At 36.7% G+C, this 22,752-nt stretch overlaps 1 protein-coding gene across 1 annotated transcript in view; it reads left to right on the forward strand.

Annotated features, from left to right (window-relative positions):
* The first annotated feature begins 22,543 nt into the window (after positions 1-22,543).
* CDC20B (cell division cycle 20B) overlaps positions 22,544-22,752 on the forward strand; it is a 49,631-nt gene continuing 49,422 nt past the window's right edge. The window contains exon 1 of the mRNA XM_037022336.2: positions 22,544-22,752. Within this exon, the coding sequence (XP_036878231.2) occupies positions 22,690-22,752 (63 nt within the window). The 5' untranslated portion in view covers positions 22,544-22,689.

Below are 22,752 nucleotides of genomic sequence, written 5' to 3' on the forward strand. Positions count from 1 at the left end.
TTCAATATCATTGGTTTATATTATTAACTAATGGTATTTTTGTGTCTATATGTAACCTAAAGGGGAATTAAGTTAGTACAATAATATTTAAATAATTTTAAAAATTACTTGGAGTAAATCATAAGAAGAATCGCTGACTGGGAGATCCTGTAGGTCATATGATTGAATCTAACCTGTTACTCTAACTGTATCCACTTTGAAGTGGATACTATGGGCTGAAATCTATGTCATAAGTGTGATGTCTCAGCTTCAGCAGAGGACTTTATGGGACATAACAAAATTGAAGATGGGAAGGCATCTACATGAGGAAAACACCAGCAAGTTTCCCCAAATTACTTTTCCTTCCTCCCCTGTCCCTTGTTTCCTCTCCTCCTGATCTCTGCCACCCTCTGAAAAAGAGCACCAGTACTGTATAAATTTCTCTGCCAGGCTCTGGATTTCTTGGAAATTCAGGTGTCAGCTGGATTCTTAGTGGGATGCTCTGGGAAGTCTCCTGTGGATAAAATGAAGGTTCCTGTGGCCAGGGTTCTCACTTGGTCCTGGTTGGCTAGCTTACTACACGTGTGGGCATGGCTGCAAAGCTGCAGAAAAGCAGAGCAGAGCCTGGAGTGGTAGCAGCACCAAGAACAGAGGCCCAGGATAGCTGTGTGGCCCAAGAGGCCCAGAGGCAGAGACCAGCCTGCTGCATGCAGACTTGCTCTAAGTGGACGGGATTCTAGTGATTGACCTGCCACTGTGGAAATAAAGTTTGGTATAACCTTTTTACCCCAAGAACATTCTACTGTCATTTCTTTGGTCACATTGAATCCATAGTGTACTTGCCTGGGGCAGAAACCCATTGGCAAGACAACTCCATTTCCAAGCTTAGTCAGGTTGTTGGCAGAATCCAGTTTATTATGGTTGTAGGACTGAGCTCCTGCTTCTGGCTCACTGCAAGTTAGGGTCGTTTGTTCCTAGAGACATTGTTGTCTTTGTTCCTAGAGACATTGCTCTGGTCCTTGTACTTGGGCCCCTATATCTCAAAGTCAGCAAGGGGTGTCAAATCCTTACACTGGAATCTTTCTGACTTCCCCTTATGCTACATATCTCTCTTGCCTTTAATTAGAGAGAAGTAAAAATATGGGTACAAGTTAAGTGTCAAAGTGTGGGTATGGGTTATTTGGAGAGCAAAAATGATATCCTTGCTCACAGCTGTATTCTGGAGCCTACTTGTCAAATGGAGGAAATCCAGAGAGCTGCTTTATTAATTAGAGCTAGAAGACATTCACATCAGCTTCTTAACACTTCTAGCAATTGTGGGGAGGATATCCAAAATGAAGGAAGTAAATCCAGTTCTTGCTTCCCAGTGGAATTTCCTACCTCAGGTTACCTCTGAATTATAGAAGGAAAGTTGCCAGGGTCCTGGACACATCTGGGTCCTGAGGCTGTGCAGATTTCCCCTTGGAAAAAGATGCATGAAGTTGAGAAGAAAACATTTTACTCATGTCAATGTCTTGGAACTCTTGCCAAGCCTAAATATGCATTCTTATAATGTCACTAATGGCCTATTTAAGATATTTTAAATTTCTACATTTTTTTTCTAACTTACTGGGTTAATAGAGTTTTTATTGCTATCCTAAGTACTTAACAGATCTTGTTCTGAAAAATTCCATTTTCATATAAGGAATGTCATCTTCGTTTAGTATCTCTGTCTGAAGTAAACTTGGATTCACTTATTTATTTACTGAGGCCCTATAATACTACTTTCATCTAGTTGTTTATATTTTTTTGCCGCATATATACAAAATTAATCTGAGATCATTTGTAATGAAAAGTTACACAAAACAGGGCAGTTAAAATTGAATACCATTACATGTAAGGAAATCAAAATACAGCAGTAATCTTTGATTCAACCATTCCTTAGACTTAAAGACCTAAAGCCTTCCTTTTGGCAAACACCTGTTCAAACTTGCATAACTAACAACTATTTTCAATATTTACTTAGCTGTTTAACAAAATACTAGGCAAATTGGACATGACAACTATTTACATTTATTTGTAAATGTAAGGGAAAAGAAACTCCACAGATTTACTTAGGATTTATAGGGGCAGCCAAGTAATAATTAGAAATTGCATTTAATTATAGGATGTGGAAAGTTCAGTTATTTCTAAGTCATTCAATGGTTTAAAGAAAATACAAATACCATATTCTGTAAGTGATGATAATAGCTTTGAGCACTTGTATAAGATCATGCTTAATTCCAAAGTTTTTAGGACTTGTCTTTCATTTATTTCTTTAAAATGGCAGTTCCTAATGTAGAAGATACCTCTCAAGGTTGCTTCCAAACTCATATGTTTCTCCCTTTTCTAGGAACAGACATGACTGCCCAGGATTGGGTCTATTTAGTTTGGGCTGTCACTGTCCTTCCTCTTGCTTCCCCATCACCCACATCACCACCAATGGCTGATTAAGCCAGGAGGTCTTTTTTAAAAAACAGATTTATTGAGATGTAATTCACATACTATATAACTCACCCATTTAAATTCATCTTTTTTAGTATATTCCTATTTTGCAACCATCCCCACAACCTAATTTGAAAATACTGTTGTTCCCTCTGTAAGAAATCCTGTATCTGTTAGCTGTCACTTCCCATTCTCCTCCACCACCCTCCCGCTCTAGGCAACACTATTTCATTTCCTGCCTATAGATTTGCCTATTTTGGATGTTTCACCTAAATAAGATCATATAATATGTGTTTTCTTAGTAGCTGGCTTCTTTCATTTACTGTAATGTTTTCAAAGTTTACCCATGTTGTTGCACACATCATTACTTTAGTCCTCTTTACTGCTAAATAATATTCCACTGTATGGATATTCCACATTTTATTTATCCATTCATCAGTTGGTAGACATTTGAGTTGTTTCCACTTTTTTGGCTATTATGGAAATGCTGCTATGAACATTCATGTACCAGTTTTCATGTGAACATATATTTTCATTTCTCTTGAGTATATACCTAGAAGCGGAATTGTTGGGTCATATGACATCTCTGTTCAACATTTTGAAGAACTGCCAAATTATTTTCCAAAGCAGATGAACCATTTTATATTTCTATCAACAGTGCTTGAGGATTCCAATTTCTCCACATCCTTTTGCAACACTTGTCTTTTTAATTATAGCCATGCTAGGGGGTGTGATGTAATATTACACTGTGGTTTTGCTTTCCATTTTCCTAATAACTAATGATGTTGAATATCATTTCATGTGCTAATTGGCCATTTGTATATCTTCTTTGGAGAAATGGTTTCTCAAATCCCTTGCTCATTTAAAAATTAGATTGTCTTTTTTGTTGTTAAGCTGTAAGTGTTCTTTATGTATTTTGGAAACAAACCCCTTTTCAGATATCTGACTTTCTCTCCTTCTAAGGTTTGTCTTTTACTTTCTTGATATTATTTATAGCAAAACACTTCGATTTTGGTGTGGTCCAATTTGTTTTTGTTTTGTCACTGTGCTTTTGGTGTCGTAACTAACAACCATTGCCTAACCCAAAATCACAATGACTTACTTCTATTTTTCTTCTGATTTTTATAGTTTTATCTGTTAATTTAGATCTATGATATATTTTGAGTTAATCTTTGTGTATGGTGTGAGGGGGTTGAACTTCAGTCTTTTTCATTGGATATGCAGGTATGCCAGCACTGGTTGTTGAAAAGGCGATTCCTTCCTCATTGGATTATCTTGACATCCTTGCTGAAAAATCAATATTAAACATAAATGTAAGGATTATTTTTGAACTCTCAATACTATTCCATTGATCTGTGTTTACGCTTGTAGCAGTATCATGCTGTCTTGATTACTGTAGCTTGCCTTAAGTTTGAAATTCGGCTTTCCTATTTTTCAAGATGGATTTGGCAATTCTGGGTCCCTTGCATTATAATTTCTGCAAAAAAGCCATCTATGGTTTTGATAGGGATTGCACTGACAGTATAAATCCATTTTTGAGTATTGTCATTTTAAGAATATTAAGTCTTCTGATATATGAATAGATATATCTTTTCCTGTATTTAGATCTTTTAAAATTTATTTCGATACTGTTTTATAGTTTGCAGTGTAAAGTCCTATACTTCTTTTAATTTATATCTAAGCACTTTATTTTTCTTGATGTTGTTATGATTTTTAATTTTATTTTCAGTTGTTCTTTGCTAATGTACAGAAATACACTGATTTTTCTCACCTAATTGCCCTTGCTAGTACTCCAGTATAATATTGATTAGAAGTGGGGTGAACAGACATCTTTGTCTTTTTCCTTATCTTAAAGGGAAATATTTAGTCTTTCCCCATTAACGTTTACTCTGTGGTTTTCATAGATGCCCTTTATAAGGTTAAGGAGGTTCCCTTTCCCCTTGTTAAGCATTTTTAATGAAAAGGTGTTGGATTTTGTGAAGTTTTTTTTTAATTCATTGAGATGATTATGTAGTTTCTGTCCTTTATGCTATTAAAATATTTTATTACACTGATATTTGGACTCCAGAGATTCTTGATGTCAGATAAGCCAATCAAAACTATTCCCTTTCCTGGGAAAACTCAAAGTTCGAACTCAGATTTAGAGACTTGCAGTCATTTTAATAACAAAATGCTGGGGAAAAGGTCCAAACTTGGTTCCTTCAAAACTTTAGGCACCATTCAAAGACGAGGACAATAGTGGAGCATTCCACGTAATAACCGTCAGTGCAGTGATCCCTGAATCTAGGAAACGCTGTGTGTGTCTAACAGGAGCAGGGAAACTCTCCATGCAGAGGAGCAGTCACTTTGGGGGTCACTGAGAAGAACATGGGGCAGAAAGACACTGACAACTAAGGAGCAGACAGCTTCTCTCTTTTTTCCCAGTATGAAGAGGAGGCAGACTTTTGGATCAGGGCTGAGTGTCAAGTGGTTGGCGCCTGGGGAAACAATTCTTCTATAATCTCAAACCTCTGGGGAAAACCAACATAGTTCCTACATACACTGAAGTCAGGAATCCCTGCACTAGAAAGTCCTTTAAAAAAAAACTAACAGCAGTCATCAGAGACCTTATAATTTTATTTACTATGTTGTTTCTGTAATTTAAAAAAATTTCCTTTTTGCTTTTTGGAGTTTGGTTTTTGAGAAAGTAATGAACTTTTAAAACTACCATAACTTTAATTGCTATTGGTCTTTGCGAATATTATCTTTGTGCAGTTGATACTATTCAGTCTATTGTAAATCTTAGATTTTAGTTAATTCCAAAGGGAATAATGTATTGTTCAACGTTTAAAACACAAAACAGAAAATATGTCTTTTGTTGACAGATGACTATGCTGTTTAATTTGACAGAGAGATTGCTCCTCATCACTGAAGGGGCCTTACATACTTACTGCAGAATAAAATACTTTGATGCGTTCTGTTCATAATTTGGTGTAGTAAAAGGACATTTATAAAGCTATGACCAAAATTAAGGCATGTTCTCCTTGTGAATATTAATCACATTTGAAGAAATATAATAATTCAAAAAACTTACTGCTGATTGGCTTTCACAATTTAATATATGCAGAAGGAATAGGAGGGAGGAGATATCTTCCAAAGGTCACTAGGTTGAAACAGCTGTTAGCCTCCCCGTGAACATAGGTGAATTTAGTGTCATTGAAGATTAGAGTACATGGAGCAGAAAAGAGAAATGAGTGGGAGAAATTTTTTTTGTACAAACCAAAAGTTATAATTTCCCTAGAAGTAGGAATAGAGCAAATAATCTACTATTCGAAAACAACAAATCTGTAGAGTGACTTCTAAACATGAAGGTTTAATCTAAGTATCTCCATCTTTCCCACAAATCTTAAGATTTTATAAAGACATTTGTGAGTAAGAAACCATAACATATGAGTATAAGAACTTAGAAACTAGAAAACCTGATGTAATTAATGTAAGATGAGCCTTGAAAATTGCATTTCTCTTTTCATCTTTAACTGACTGTAGCAGGAAAGGAATTTAAGCAGCATGGATGTGGATACCACATTCATTTTTATTTATATGATTATTTATATTAAAGATAAGTAATACATTTATAAAAGTAATATGTATTTATTGTAGAAAAAGATAATCCAGTCACAACTCACTAATTTAACTGATACATAGACTGGATACCTACTGTGTGCTAGGTATTGGATATTTGTTGGTAAATAAAACCAGTTTATATTAGATCTGCCCCTGCAGAGCTTAGAAACTAGGGAATGAGACAGACAATAACCAGTAAATAGACAATTTAAAATTGGAATAGTTGCCCAGATAAAGACAGAGACCAGAGAAAGAGAATAACAGTGGAGAATACACTTACATAAGGGAGCTCAGGGGTTGCACCCCTGAGGAAGAAATTCTAACTGTTACATTTGAAATGTTATCAAAGCAATACATACACATGGTTAAAAAATATCAAACAATAGAGAACTTCTATGAAAAATAATTATCTGCCTCTCCTCATACTCCTATTCCCACCCTACTCACCAGAAGCTGCCTTTTTAAAAAAAAAATCTCAGTTGGCTGTTTCCCTTACTAGTTGCTGCCATATGTCTAAATCACTGGTTTTCAACACTGGTTCTCACTTGAATCACTTTAGGAAGTTTGGAAAATATACCAAATGTGTGGGCCTTACCTGCAAACGTTCAACTTTAACCAGGAGTGACGGCATCAACATTTACTTCTGCTCTGGTTAGAGAAAAAACTTCGAAAGATTTTGATCTTTTGAAATCTACTGAGATTTGTTTGATGGCCTGGTTTATGAATTGGTGAATGTACCATATACATTGAAAAGAAGGAGTAGTCTGAAGTTATTGAGCTTAGTATATTTTAGTATGCCCCTCTACTGAAATCTGTCTAATGTTTTTATCATGATTAACACAGGGTTATGTGTTTTTAAGAGAAAGGTCATATAAAGTGCCATTTTCATCCTATCATATCAAGGGTACATTCTACCACATGATTTATGGTCTTTGAAGTTGGCTTTGATCACCTGGCTGATGTAGTGTTTGTCAGGTTTCTCCACTGTAAAGTTACTCTTTTTTCCCCTTATCCTTATGACAATCCCCTATGAGTGGTCCATACTTAAGAAATGGAGAGTTATGCTTGTACTTCTTTTGGGTGAAGTATCTATATAAATTATTTAGAGTACTTCTATGTGGGAAATTTGTCTCTTTCTCCTATAACATTTATATCTTAATTCTATCTATCTATCTATCTATCTATCTATCTATCTATCTATCTATCATCTATCTGTCATCTGCCTATCTATCTATATTCATCTATCCATCCTATTATCCACCCTACCATCTATCAACTCTTTCCCTTTCAAGTTAAGCAAAGAAATAATAATTTTGCTCTATAAGACCTAGTATTATTTCTAAATTTAAACTGACGTGTCTTTTCTTTATGCCAAAACTTAACTGCAAAATAATGTTAATTCTGTTTGCTTTAATTTTGACTAATATTTGGCTTTTACCTAAAACTTCACAGTAAGATTCTTTATACTTTATTGTTCATTTTTGCAATGATCTATATGCTAATGCCATAAACCTCATTTTACAGATGAAGAATAAAATGGTTAAATGTTATTAAGTTCTCATAGCAAATCATGAACGATGCAGTTTCTTCTGCAACTGATTCCTAGCTTTGCCCCCACTTAACTGAATCTTGTTACACTGAGTTATCTCTTTGTAAATTTTAAGACTTTAAAGAAAAATAATCCCTCCCATTTGTTTCTTGCTTTTGGTTCTCTATGTTTAAACTTTCCTTTGTCTCTGAGCAATGAACTTTAAACATACTTTACACTGGAGAGGAGAAATTAAAGCTAGGTTTTTCTGCAATACTTAGGAAGCCATCAGTTACTTAGACAGCAAGACGATCACCAGTATTGCACATACAGAATGTAAACTGCAAATCCAACAACAAATAAAGAACTTACTGGTGTTCCTACTTGGAGAAACTTTAGCTTTAGGGTCTTTTGTTTCTGGATTGAGAGCAATACATGTTTGCATTTAAATTTGGAAAGTTTTGCTGATATCAGTTCTTAAAAGTAAACACTCCACACTAAGTGGCTTAACCATAATACGTATATACCAGAAACGGAGAGCTCTGCTATGTGGAGGGAATGGAAAGAAGAGAGTAAGTGGAGGAGAGCTTGGCATGACTGGTAAAGCTGAGGAAGTGGAGATATGTGTAAAACTTACTTTTAAGAGAATTTAAAAATGAATAATGACAACAGCTATATTATGGAAAAAAATCTTTATGTCTTTGTGGTATAAAACAATTTGAAGATCTAAAGCCACTTTCATAACAGGAGAATGGCTTTTGTATCTGAATTTAGTTTAGAAAATGATTTACTCAAGAAGTAGTTTAACTTCTGAACCAAATAGTTAAAGTACATGAAAACTAGCTACATCATGATGGCACAAAAAGTATTTCACAGATTCATACAGGAAGGAAAAATTTTTATAGCTAGACTGTAAACCTATTAACTGAATGGAACTACTAGATCAAATAAGAATGATGAATTAAAACTGTGTCAAAATGTAAAAATAAAAACTAGTTTTTGTTATATAAATAATAATGTCCTTATTCTATGGAATGTATTTGTTGCTGACACATTTTTATCAGACCAGCTTATGGAATCTGCTACGGTGTATAATACTGATAGGTGACTTTCAGTTAATCAGGTAAGTAGTGGCTTATTAAGTAGTCTTACAGCCTCAGCCCAGGTTTGTTTTCATTTAATTAATTTATGAAGATAGAGTTACTGTGAAATTTTAGCTGAACATAAGATCTTGCTCAAGGTGGTATCCATGAATATTTGTTGGCTCTACTCACTTAGAATATTAGTTACTCTACTCTTCTCTTTAAAAATACCTGAAGAGATTCTTTTACTTTGAGCAGTTACAGAGAAAACTGAAGAGACTCTGCAGTCTATGATATAAATCATGCATAATTTACAAGCAAGTGTATGCCCATCTAAACAGATGACAAACGGCCTATGTGGCAGTGTGTGAGTTGACTAGTCATTTCTCAGTGGAGTAATGACAAAACCCTGGGCCAGACTGCATATAACCTGTCACTGAGCTATCCTTTTCTTTTAAAAATTTTCCTCTTGTATCATTCCTTGGCCCCTTCTGTATTCCCTGATTATCTGTACTGGTCCATATGACACTGATTGGTTCTGTGTATCTGAATTGATATGCTAACTGCAGAATTTGCAATCTGTTTAGCTGCTCTAAAGTTCTTTCTTCCAAATGCAGACTTTCTTTCTCAACCAGGGAAGACTACATTAATTATATTCTGTGGTACTGTTTCTGTTCTCATTTCCTCTTATGCAAATTGATGTGATATAGGAATTTAGGTGGTGTGATACTCCTTTAATTTAAACATACTCTACCTGGAAAAGCTTATTAATACTTGGGCATACTTACTATGCAATGATTGCTAGCATATTATCACTCGCTGCATAAGAAGAGGTTCTATGAATTGCCTTGGCTTTAGCAGAGAAAGAAAAAATTTTCCGGGATCAAATATTACCTGAAATATTCTTGTTTATTTTTTAGGAAATCATGCACTTGGGTAAACTTCTTTGGGGAGTTTCTTTCCTCATCTGAAAGGATAAAAAGAGGCTGACCCCTTACAAGCTTTATTCTTCTATGATTTAATGATTTATTTGGGAAAATCTTCTATGACAAGTTCATAAGAAATCCTTACGAATTTAAAAGATGATAAGGTTTTTGGGAAGCAGAAAATAGTTCCTTTTTTCATTCAAATCAAACTAGTGATCACTGGTTCAGTAAGTAAAAAGACATTTAAAAACATTTGGTTACCTTGGTTTTATCTTGACTATTACTGTCAATGTAAATGTTGAGCATGTTTTGTTTTTGTGTACTAAAACAACTGATGGAAACAAACATCTAAGTAAAAAAAGACACTGAAAAGTTGAATAATATTTTGGATTTAAAGCTACTTTTGTTTTAAAACAAGGACATTGTGCTGAATATATGGTCAACAAATAAAGAAACTGGGTACTCATTATAATGTTCACTTGGATATTACCAGTAAAGAAAAATTCTATGTAAAGTTTGATAGATTAAGGCTATTCCTATACATTCAAAGTGAAATTAAGAATGTGACAATTGTTTTCTTGGATGTTTCCAGGAAGAACAATTTTTGACTTGCAAAATTTCAAAAATTGCTTCAGTGATCCACCCTACTCTTTATACAAAGAAAGCATCAAAGATATTTTGCAACGGATTTTAATTAATCTATTCTAATTATAGCTGGGGAGTGACTGTTATAGGGTAAGAGATTTCTTTCCCAGCTGATCAAAATGTTCTAAAATTGATTTGGTGAGGGCTGCACAATTCCATGAATACACTAAGAATCATTGGATTGTCACTTTAAAAGGGTGAACTTTATGCAGTGTGGATTATAACTCAGTAAAGCTTAAAACAAAAAACAGTGTTTTTGAAGAAAGTAGCAAGAAAAACGAACCAACATTTAAGCAGAAATATTGAGTGGTGAAGAGTTGCTCTGGAGCAGAACATCTGGGTTTTAGTCCTACCTCAACCATTTACTAATTGTGGGATCTAGCACATCATTTAGCCTCTCCTTGCCTCAGTTTCCTCTCTGGAAAGTGGAGCTACTGGCAGGGCCTAATTCACTCACAGGCAGTGTACATGGGTTTTTGCGTGACTGAACGTGTTATCTGAAGCCAAGCACAGAGCTCACCTTAGAGCTCAATAAATGTTAGCTATTATTTGTAGAGCGCTCTAACATTTCAAAAGTACTTTTACATGCATTTTCTCACTTGATAACACAAATACTGGGGAAATTTACATTCCTTCTGCCTCAGTAAAATTTTGAGCAGCTTGTTTTTGGCACTTGGAACTCTCCTGATGTCTGTCGCGCTCCCACTCCTTCCTCCCTCCAGGATGCCCCAGCTGTATCCCTAGTTCAGTCTTGCTTTTACCTAATTTCTGCTAAGATGTTAATAAATAATACTTAGTAATGTGACCCGGCCAAGAAAATTTCCATGTTAAAGGAGAAATCTTAAAATCCAAAAAACGCTTGTAGGATGCAAAGGAATAGCTGCTCTCCAATCGTAACATGGCTTGTAATTACGTATCACTGCGGAGGCAGCCTGACCTGCCCACCCCACAGTGGCACCTGACTTTTATTAAGATTTAACATGCATATTTTGCCTATTCTAAAATTAGAGTAACATTATTAAGAATGTAAGACTCCTCACATACCATTTACACTTTTTTAAAGATTTGTTAGGCCTCTCACGCTAAAAAAACAAATTGAAAACTTGCTTTGATTCTGATAATTTTATTATAAATGAGGCATCATTTTTGTTGTTACAAAATCAATGACTACAAGCAAACAGAGTAACATAAAACACCTATATTCCTGCCACTTTGATGGGAATTTATGTACATTTTTGTATGTTTATATATACAAATATATACTTAAAAGGATAGGAATCATATCCCGTTGTGCACTTGTGTTTTTCTCCCATCTAACAGCATTTATGATTCTTCTATGATTTTTATTTCTGAAGTATTTTAAAGACTTCATTTTGTTATAAATATATGGAATAATTTATTTAACCAATATCCTGTGACTGGGTATTTAACAAATCCTCGCAAGATCATGAACATTTATACAGTTATTTCAAAACCAAGCACAATGACAGGAAATTAATGGAAGCAAAGCATTTCTTCCGAAATTCAGCCTTTTGGGCCTTTATAATGGCTGTACAGTTTTAAGGTCTGTAATCTAAGATAAACATTGAAACCTGAGGATTCAGACGAGGACAGTAAACAAAGTATTGAGAAATAAGAATTGGAATTATTTAACCATAAGAAAAAGAAAGCTTACAGATGATTATATTTGTATTCATTTACATGAAAATAATATCCCATAGCACCTTGTGTTTTCATAATGTCCTGCTCATAGTCTATCAATATTAGGATTATTATTCTGTGAGAGCTCCCAGAGTGCTCTATTTACTCCATAGTGTGTGCTGTGTGAAGAGTAAATGCTCACTGAACCAGAGCTGAGCATGGTCATGACATCTCACAGGAAGTGAGAGCAGCCATAGTTTAGTCCACAGTCACTATGCTAGTTTTCATAAACTTCTAAAGGACCTGCCAGCCATATGACTCTGTAAATATTGCTAGTATGCTACTGTGTATTTCCTATTCCCATGAAGAAGAATTTAAGAGCTTTTCCTCACTCCCTTACTGTAGTAAATTAGGTCCTTGTGTGTAATATTACTGAAATGTAAACACAATTGTGTTGAAATTCTGACCTACTTGTTCATTTGAACTGTAAGAAATGTTGACTAAATGCTTCTGTATTTACACAGGTATGTTTGCTTACTGGATAAGCATAGTTGGAAGTGTTTCATTTAAGTGTGATGATCTGACAGTCTTGTGGTACAGCCGAGGGGCAAATTTTCCATAAAAATGATAAAATTCAAGTTTTCTGGGCATTTTCTTAACTAAATATCTAGGACATAAAGCTGTCGAATCTCTATAGAAAAATTAAGAATGGTAGCACCTGTGGAACACAGTCCATGTATTCAGATTATGCTCTCAAACTTTGAGGATTCTTGTAAAATCTTCTAACTTCTTGAGTTGTAAGGTAACTGCAAACTTTTAGGTTGTTTGAATTACAGCTTCTCACTTTTGATGACAAAATAATTTAGACAGCTTGTGGCTTGCTAAACTAGATCTGATTCTAATGAGGCTTGATTGGTGTTTGTTTGGTAACAGGAAACAAAAAATCTCCTTGATTAGATATTTATTTTTGGTAATAGGTAACAAAATAAAGACTCTTATTTAGTCAAGTCTCTGGTTATAAAGAGAAACATCAAATCTTTTCTCCTTATATGTTATTGGTTCCCCAAAAGCAGAGGAGCAAGTTTATAAACTCTTAATTTCCTTGGCAAAATCCGTAAATTGGAGTTGTGGGAGTTAAATATTCCTTTAAAATAGCTCCTTTCTTAATACCACTGCTGAAGTTTGTATAAAGTACTATGATGCATTTAAAGTGCTTATAAGGACAGCGGCTGAACATAGCTTTCATTCGGTAAGTTTAAGCCCTTAGATTTTTGTTTTTTTTTTTAAGGGAAAACAATATCTTAATATAAAACCCACTCACAAAGTTAATGGGTACAGTACAACAATAAATATGATCTCAAAAAGGAAGAAGAATTGAAAGGAAAATAGCAGTTAAGATTATGAAAGGTGATTGGTGCACATAGTGTGTGTGGTGTCACAGGGAAGACAGTGTAGATCAGAGAAGATAAATAGGGATTCTGGTATCTTACTACACTGATGGACGGTGACTACAATAGGGTATGGGAGGGGACTCGATAATAAGGGTGAATGTAATAACCACATTGTTTTTCTTGTGAAACCTTCATGAGTGTATATTAATGATACCTTAATAAAAAAAACATTATGAAAGAAATCAGAATAACTTCTATGCATATTATGTTGTTTGTTTTTGACCTAATAAGACAGTCTTGTATTTCCTGAATAAGTTCTGTAGTGAACAGAGCTATTTTTCCTTGTTCACAGTGCCACCTTCAGGAAGAGAAGTTTCCTTAATTTAGTGCAAATACATTCTTACTGGATTGAGGTAGGTCAAGTACCCAAAGATCAGGCATAATAAAGAAAATGTTTGTTTTAATATAATTATCATGAGAATGTCTACTTTCTTTCTGCCTGTGTTTTAAATTTTGATGTGGGGCATTTAAAAAGTTAATTAGAAATAAATGCATATAGTTTCTAAGTTATTTTCTTTTGGAATATTATACTTAGATCATCATATATAAATTATGCAATTTTTAGGTTATCACCAAGATGTTTAAGTTTCCCCTGATAATTTTTCCCTCTGACCAGACGCATAAAAAAAATTTTCATTACGTTCAATACAAAATGGAATTAAGCAATTACTTATATACTTAAAATAGTACCCAGTGGGTGAATAATTAGTTGAGAAAGCCAGAGTAGGTCACAAAACAACCTGATGGAGAGGAAGAGGGGAGCTACTAGAACTACTAGAACTCTCCAGGGCTACACTATCCAGTAAGGTAGCTAGTAGCACAAGTAGCTATTGAGTACTTGAAATGCAGATAGTATGAACTGAGATATGCCATAACTGTTAAATACATACATTTTGAAGACTTAATACAAAAAAATCATATCTCATTAATATTTATTATATGGATTACATGGAGAGATGATGTTTTCTGTATAGTAGGTTAAATAAAATCTATTATTTAAATTAATCTCTCCTGTTTATTTTTACTTTGTATTAATGTGGTTACCAGAAAGTTTAAATTTACATATGTGCAATCACACAAGAAAAAGAAATAAAAGGCATCCAGACTGGTAAGGAAGAAGTGAAACTGTCACTATTTGCAGATAACATGATACTGTATATAGTACATATAGAAAACCCTAAATACACCATCAAAAAACTATTAAAACTAGTAAGTGGATTCAGCAAAGTTGCAGGGTACAAAATCAATATTCAGAAAGCTGTTGCATTCCTAAATACTAACAATGAACAAACAGAAAGAGAAATCAAGAAAACAATTCCATTTACAATAGCATCAAAAAGAATACCTAGGCATAAACCTAACCAAGGAGGCAAAAGATCTGTACTCTGAAAACTAGAAGACTGATGAAAGAAATTGAAGAAGATACAAATGAATGAAACTCTATCCCATGCTCATTGATAGGAAGAATTAATATTGTCACAATCATATATTGTTCAAAGCAGTTTACATATTCAATGCAATCTGTATCAAGACACCAATGGCACTTTTCATAGAACTAGAGCAAAGAATTCTAAAATTTATATGGAACCATAAAAGACTCCAAGTAGCCAAAGCAATCTTGAGAAAGAAGAATAAAGCTGGGAGTATTATGTTCCCTGACTTCAAGCTATACTACAAGCTATAGTAACCAAAACAGCATGGTACTGGACAAGAACAGACCCATAGATCAATGGAATAGAATAGAGAGCCCAGAAATAAACCCATACATATATAGTCAATTAATATGTGACAAAGGAGCCATGAATACACAAAGGGGAAAAGACAGTCTCTTTAATAATTGGTGTTGGGAAAACTGGACAGCTACATGCAAGAGAATGAAACTGGATGACATCTTACAACATACAGAAAAGTAAACGCTAAATGTATTAAAGATGTAAATCTAAGACAGGAAATAATACAACTCCTAGAAGAAAACATAGAAAAGAATCTCATGGACATCAGCATGAGAAATTTACGGATATGCTAAGGGATAAGGTAAGGGAAACAAAAACAAAAATAAATAAGTGGGACTACATCAAACTAAAAACCTCCTGCACAGCAAAGGAAACGCTCAACAAAACAAAAAGGCAAACTACCATATGGGAGAATATATTTGCAAATGATATATCTAACAAGGGGCTAATACCCAAAATATGAAGAACTTACACAACTCAACACCAAAAAACCAAAATATCCAATTAAAAAGTGGGCAGAGGACCTGAATATTTTTTCTAAAGAAGATAAACAAATGGTCAACACATGGAAAGATGCTCCATGTCACTGATAATCAGGGAAATGCAAATTAAAACCACACTGAAGTATTACTTCACACCAGTTAGAATGGCCACTATCCAAAAAACAAGAAATAACAAGTGTTGGCAAGGATGTGAAGAAAAGGGAACCATCCCACATTGTTGCTGGGAATTTAAATTGGTGCAGCCACTGTGGAAAACAATATGGAAGTTCCTCAAAAAGCTAAAACAAAATTACCATAAGACCCAGCAGTTCCACTTCTGGGAATTTACCCAAAGAAAACAAAACCGCTAATTCAAAAACATATATGCACACCCATGTTTATTGCAGCATTGTTACAACAGCCAAAACATTGAAGCAACCCAAGGGTCCATTGATAGATGAATGGATAAAGAAGATGTAGTACATATACCCAATGGAGTATTGTGTATATGTACTACAGTCATAAAAAGAAGGAAATCTTGGCATTTGTGACAATATAATTGTTACATCTGAAACCAACATAATATTGTATTTCAACTTTATTGTAATAAAGAATAAAACATTGAAATATGTGGTCTGCATTATATTCCTACTGGGCAGTGCTGCTCTAGTGCATACAAATTATAGGGGCAGCAGCACCCATGATAATGATAGATTTACTGAGAACATACCATGTGCCTGTACTCTACTAAGTACTAGAATGCAAGGTCTGAATGACTCTTTATCTAAGCCCTTTCTCAGAACTGATTTGCAAAAACCAGTCTTGACAGATGGGGTAACCTTTCCATCTGGGACAAAGAGCAGACTTTCTTCTGCTAACTGTAAAAGCAGTAAATTCCCTAAGCTTAGTATTCTTCTCCTATAATGCAACTCACTGTGGGAGCAAGTATCTATCTGGATACTCCTCATGGCCCCTGTGGGATTTTGGGGGCAAGGTAAACTCATGTAAAAATGGTGTTCATGCAGCTTGCTGTGCTGTGAATAATAGTCCTTTGTTTCTGACCCAGGAATTTTGTTTCTGCCAGTATCCATGAAAATGCTGGATAGGCTAATTTATTAGATTGTAAATAGGATAAAATAAAATTCCAGACCCCAAAGTTTGCATGTAAATTATCTATAGCCCCTGAAAAACTTGGGAAAAAGAAGGCACAAGAGCAAGCAATCATAAAACAGGTAGGAAGGGACAAATACAGATTTTTAAATTAGTCGTCTTTTTCCATGGGTTTATTAAAACTGCCTCTCCAACTTGTCATTCACTGGCTTTCTGAAAAAAAGCTCTGGTTTTGGAGCTTAAGGTTCCAAATTGCCAATTGGTGGTACTCTGCTTCTTTTCATGTTAAGCTCTAGAAAACTAACTTCTTAGGTTGATGGTAACTGTTTCAGTGGGCATTAGTGTTGTCATGAATAGACATGATAAAGGATGACTGGCTATGATTTCAGGCAGTTTCCCCATTACTGAAGTCACCTTGGTAATTTGTGAACTGTATGATACAGAGGTGGATACAAAGGATCTGAGGATACTTTCCTCAGGGCAAGTGCTTATAGAGACATATTTATTATCCGAATACTCTTTTTAATTAGCCATCTATGTATCATTACTTCTTCCCAAAAGAAAGAATTTATACTTTTAGGGGTTTTATATTATTTCTCTGGAGACTCATCATAAATCTTTACAATAGATAATACCAAATTTTTTTTTTTTTGGCAGATGAGGAACCTGAGAGTTACAGGGGTAAAATACCATGTTTCAAGTTATACAATTAACAAGTGACAGGCCTGGCAATACCCAGATCTACCTTACTCCAAGCACCTTTTCTTTCTACTACACCTTGTAACTCACATTTTTCTTAAAATTGGGTATATCACATTCTAAGTATAGCCGTATTAAGGTTTTCCTTTTGTGACTCTAATCCTAGTTCCATGATTTGGAAAAAGTCACAATCTCATTTACAAATCAGTTCAGCAAATGTTCATTGAATACCAACTATGTACAAAGCTTACTATGTGCAAAGCACTGAACCATTCTCAAGAGAACACAAAGATGAAAAGGACAGGAATCTGCATTCTCGGAGCTTTTACACATATATAAAATCTGGGATTAAGCAGACTAGAGGTACAAACAAAAAGCTATGGCAATGTAGGGAAGAGAAAAAGATTCCAACTAGGGAGATACACTTGAAAAATAATAAGGCGCATAACCAGAGGTGACATGCTACTTTGTTAACTCTTCTTCTGAGAAGGCTTTTTAGAAAAGAACACTTAAATTCCAAGGGTAAGATTACCAGGAGAAGATAGGGAAAAAGAACTCAAAAGTGAAGTAACCTCAGCAAAGGCCTGAAAGCAGGAGAGAGCTGGGCATTACCTACATCATGGGGAGCACGAAATATTAGTGGTATTGTGGGAGAGGATCCAAGAAAGAAGCTAAATTGTAGCTGGCTTGTATGTGAGCTGGAGAATTTGGAACTTAATTCTGTGTGTAAGGAAGATTCTTCCAGGGATTTTGGGCAGGGGAGAAATATGATCAGCTCCAGATAATGCATACTGCTTATAATTAAAGCTTTATCACTGGCTCTCACAGTGGATTTATATATAGTCTTATCACTGGATTACATAGTGCGTGGCGCTTGCTGTGTGCGAATAAACAAGTCAAATGAATGGATGGAGGGGAACAGAAGAGAGGTTGAATTATCGGGTTACTATAATCGTTTAGGAAGAGAGCAGATGTAATCAACCCTGTAGGGGTGAAAATGACTGTCTTTGGTAGCTGAGTTTGGGCATATGGGAAAGAAAAAGAGTTAAAGAAGGCTGACTTTGTGCTGCCGGGAAGATGGTGCTCCTGGGAACAGGGTGCACACAGGAGGAAGAGACGGTTTAGGGAAAATGTGATAAAGATTTCAATTCTGCTTTGGATCATGCTGTGTTTGAAGTGCTGTTAGGCTATCTAGTTAAAAAGATGTTCAAGTTTAGAGCAAATTATGTCCCCTCTTTTCTCTGAGGCAATACCATGGTTACGTATCTGATTTCATCTGTTGTTTTATACAGATTTGTACAATTTTGTTTGATATTTTCCTTATATTCCTTAAAATTGTGGGTAAGTACCTTAATCAGTATCCTATGCAAGAGCTATCTATCCTAGAGGAAAGAAAGAAAACTGCACTAGAGAAAATAAGTGGTTGGAGGTGAAGCAATCTTCTGATTTTCATTCTTTAAGCTGGGCAACTTTACCCTCTGTCTTCATTAACTGGGGTGTGGAATGGAGAAGCACATTTTACGGGACAGACCTTGTACTTAGAAATCAGGTAGTAAGGGGAAAATATGAATATACACCTACTATTTATACTTGAAGAGATAGTAAGGCATATAACCAGAGGTGACATGCTACTTTGCTACTTTACTAACTATTCTTCTGACTGAGGCTTTCACCTTGCCAGAACCCTGACAGGTTAAGGTTTTGGACACCAACTCAAGGTCTTAATTTTAAGGGATTCATTCACTCCTTCCCACGGACAATTTTGAGCTACATATTCTGCGGAGCAGACACTCAGAGTTTATTAGTCCCGGACACAACGGCTTCCTTTCTTTCCTTTCCCGTTCACGGTTAACTTCCTCACTCCAGCACGGTGCAGACGCCCTGAACCTGAGGGCAGCCTTCCCGCTGTCCCAAGCGGACTGGGGCTGTATTAGTCCCCGCCGGCGTGGCTTCCCCTGCCGCTCACCTGGCGGGGCGCGTGCAAACCCGCTCGGACCGCTGGAGCAAACACCAACCGTCCCTTTTGTCCAGTAGGCGCGCGCGCGGGGCGCGGCGGGCGCGCGCGGGAGGGAGCGGGGCGCGCACCGGGCGCTCCAGTCAGCGAGTCCGGCCCAGCGGGAGCAGCCGCGGCCCTAGGGCGCGAGAAACGACGGTTGGAGCCGGGGATGGGGAGCTCTCCGGTTGGCATTTCTGGAGAAGCAGTTGAATACAGTGAAGTAGAAAAAAGTTGCAGAATGATTGGTATAATAATAATCCCATCTACGTAGGAAGATTAACAGCGCCCAACTGTGTACACACGTATGTACGTCAATATTTGCCTTGAAAAAGCCCGATGAAGCTCTGGGGGAAGGAGTATGAGAGTGCCGATGAAGGGAGCTTACTTTGTACAATATATACTTCTGTGATATTTAACACTATTATATTGAATGGAAATGTAATCATGTAATTGAAAAACATCTGCATTTGGGAAGTTGGATAGCCTCAGCCTCTCAGAGCACCAGCAAGATAAGAATCAAGACAAGCTTTTTCACACTTGCTCTCCTCCCTTCCTAACTGATCCACCTCCTCTGCCCTGTACCTTTCCACTCAAAATCCTTCAAAGTGGTCTTTGGCTTTTGCGGAGGAATCTTCCTCACAGCCCTTCTCTTTACTAGCATCTACCTGCAAAACCCACTCTCAAGGAGGAAACGTTTGAAGATAGTCAATTACTCCCAAGTACCTGAATATTTGAATTAGACAATATTCCTGAACTATATTTGATACAAATTAAGACAAGATGTTTGCAGGATATTTCTATTTTTTCCTACAAAGAAGTTGTACCATAGTGTTTTTATCAGTATGACCACATGTTAAATTAACATTTTTTCATTTTGAAATAATTTGACCTGGAAAAAAGTTACAAAAATGGTACAAAGAATTCTATTATATCTTTCACCTAGTTTCCCCAATTACAGAACAATGATCATAACTAGGAAATTAGCATTACTATGACTCTATTTAACTAATCTATAGATATTATTCAGTTTTCTACAATACTCAACTAATGTCTTTTTTTTTTCCTGGTCCAAGATTCAGTCCAAGATCTGACAATACATTTGCTTGTATTGTCTATTTAGTTTCTTCTGATCTGTTATAGTATCTCAGTCTTTCTCCATGACTGACACTTGAAAAATACTGCTGGCCAGTTGTTTTGTGAATGTCTTTCAATTGGAGTTTGTTTAGTATTCTCTCATTAAATTCAGGTTATGCATTTTTGGCACAAAGTATCACTGAACTGAGGTAGTGCCCTTCTCAGTGCATCATATCAGGAGGCACACCATGTCAGTGTGTCAGTGGTGATGTTAATTGGCTAAGGGGTGGTTTGTGCAGTGAAAATTTGTGATTCTTTGTGTTTTCATCCACAGGATAAACATCCTCTACATACATACACCAGTTTTAGTGTTCTTGATTCTTGACTGCAACCGTGCTGCGGTGTTTATATCAATGGAAACATGGTATTTGGAGGCTATATGATATGCTGTGGAATTACTGGCTGAATGGAATTTAGGAATGTCTCATCTACAGATAACTGAATTTTTAGGCTAATTCACTAGTCTTAGTACTTGTAAAAACTTGGATTCTAAAACCCCAATTTGCATGGATTTACAAGTTTATTAATTGAATTGGCTTTTATTACTCTTGTGTTTGTAACTATCCTCCTAAATGGGTACATGTAAAATAGTACTTAGAACCAAGATAAAAAGTCTTTACTATTTTTTCCAATGGATTGCTAATTTTAGTGGGTATTTGCTAAACCAATCTTTTAACAATACATCTGACTCTCATCCAATATTTCACTTTATTTAGCCTCAATGTTTGCTGAAAGGATTTACTGGAATTTTAAATGAGTACTCCTTTGAATGTACTGCAAGAAAAAGTAGAATTCTTGTGGTTAAAACTTAGAGATCTTTAAATCTGTGCATTCTTTGACTATCAAACATTTTGATAAATCTCATTTGATGATTGAATTACCCTGTGAAGCTTTTCCCCTAACCTTTATCTTTGTAGATGGAAAATTAGTCTAAGATTGAGCCTTAGCCTTGGTGGCAATTTTTCTTGCTTTCAATATGAAGGAAAAGAGAAGTGTGAGTTTAAAGAAAAAAATCATGATCCTTTTAAGTACCTTATATCTTATGAACTTTTCCTCCCAGGCACACAAACTCACATGTGGCATTAGAATAAAAGCATCAAAATGTCAAGGTGCCTGTGGGGTAGGGGGGCAGGGACGGGTGGCAGGAAGGAGGAGGTAATAGGGAGGGAAAAGCAGGCTGCCAGACTGTCAGTTTTCCAGGCAGTTTCCTTCCCTACCATCTGGCACAGCTTGCCTCTCCTGGCAGCTCAGGGGAGGCAGCTAAGGCAGCCCATCTCCTCTAACTCCTTGTCATTTCCCTCCAAACTCTTCCCTTGACCCCCAGTATCATCCTTCCCCTTGTCACTTAGCCCCCAGTCTGCTCAGCTTTCTTGCTGGCTCTTCACTCCTTTTCAGGCCTCCTTATTATTGGTTTTTTCACAAAAGTTTACTTCTCTCACCAACCTAATGTTTGGGAAGATAGTTCAGAAGCTCAAGTGAGAGACCGTGATCCCTTCCAAATGGTTGAAGCTGGAGAAAAATTTATTGAATAAATATGTGATTTCTCCCCCTTTTCATTAGCACAGAAATCTCGTCACGTTTTCCTGCCTGTTTGAAGATGAAGAGTTGATGAACATGTTGGGGAAACACGTCTCAAATCAGAGGCTTACACAAACGGTCGGTTTCACCAATGGAGAGGCCCGGTTACAACGGAACATTTCTGTTTCTGAAAATGGAAAGAGCGTGAACTCCCAGGAACCCGCTTCTTCGCCCGCCAATCCCCTCGTCTCCTGCTGCTGTGACAACCCTCGGCGCCTGGCCCAGCTCAGGCCCGCCACCGCTCGCGGCAAAGCTTGGCGCTCCTGGGCCCGCCTCCGCGGACAAAGGGCAGGCGGCAGCGGGGCTGGGCAGCAGGCTGCTAGGCGGAGCGGGCGGCTGGGCGCGCAGGGGAATCCCTCCCGGGCTCTGACGTCCCCGGAGCGCTGGCCAATGAGAAGCCGGAGAGGGGGATTCCCGCTCCAGCTGCCGCCCCCGCGGCTTTTTAAACTGTACTCTGGGGACCGCTCCCGGAGCGGTGGGAGGAGTGGGGAAAATGGAGGTTAGGGATAAAATATGATGGCCCCGGGGGACCAGACTCTAGAGGTTTGAGCAGTAGGCGTCGAGTGGTTTAGATTTGGGGGGAAAACAAGAGGCGGTCGTGGAGAGGCCGATCCCGAGGTAGGACAAAGTCCTCCCGAGATGGAGTGGAAACTGGAGCGCACCGCCAGGCGGAGGGTCCGGACGGAGGAAGAGGTGCTGTGG

The sequence above is a fragment of the Manis javanica genome, chromosome 1, assembly GCF_040802235.1.
Source record: "Manis javanica isolate MJ-LG chromosome 1, MJ_LKY, whole genome shotgun sequence".
NCBI lineage: Eukaryota > Metazoa > Chordata > Mammalia > Pholidota > Manidae > Manis > Manis javanica.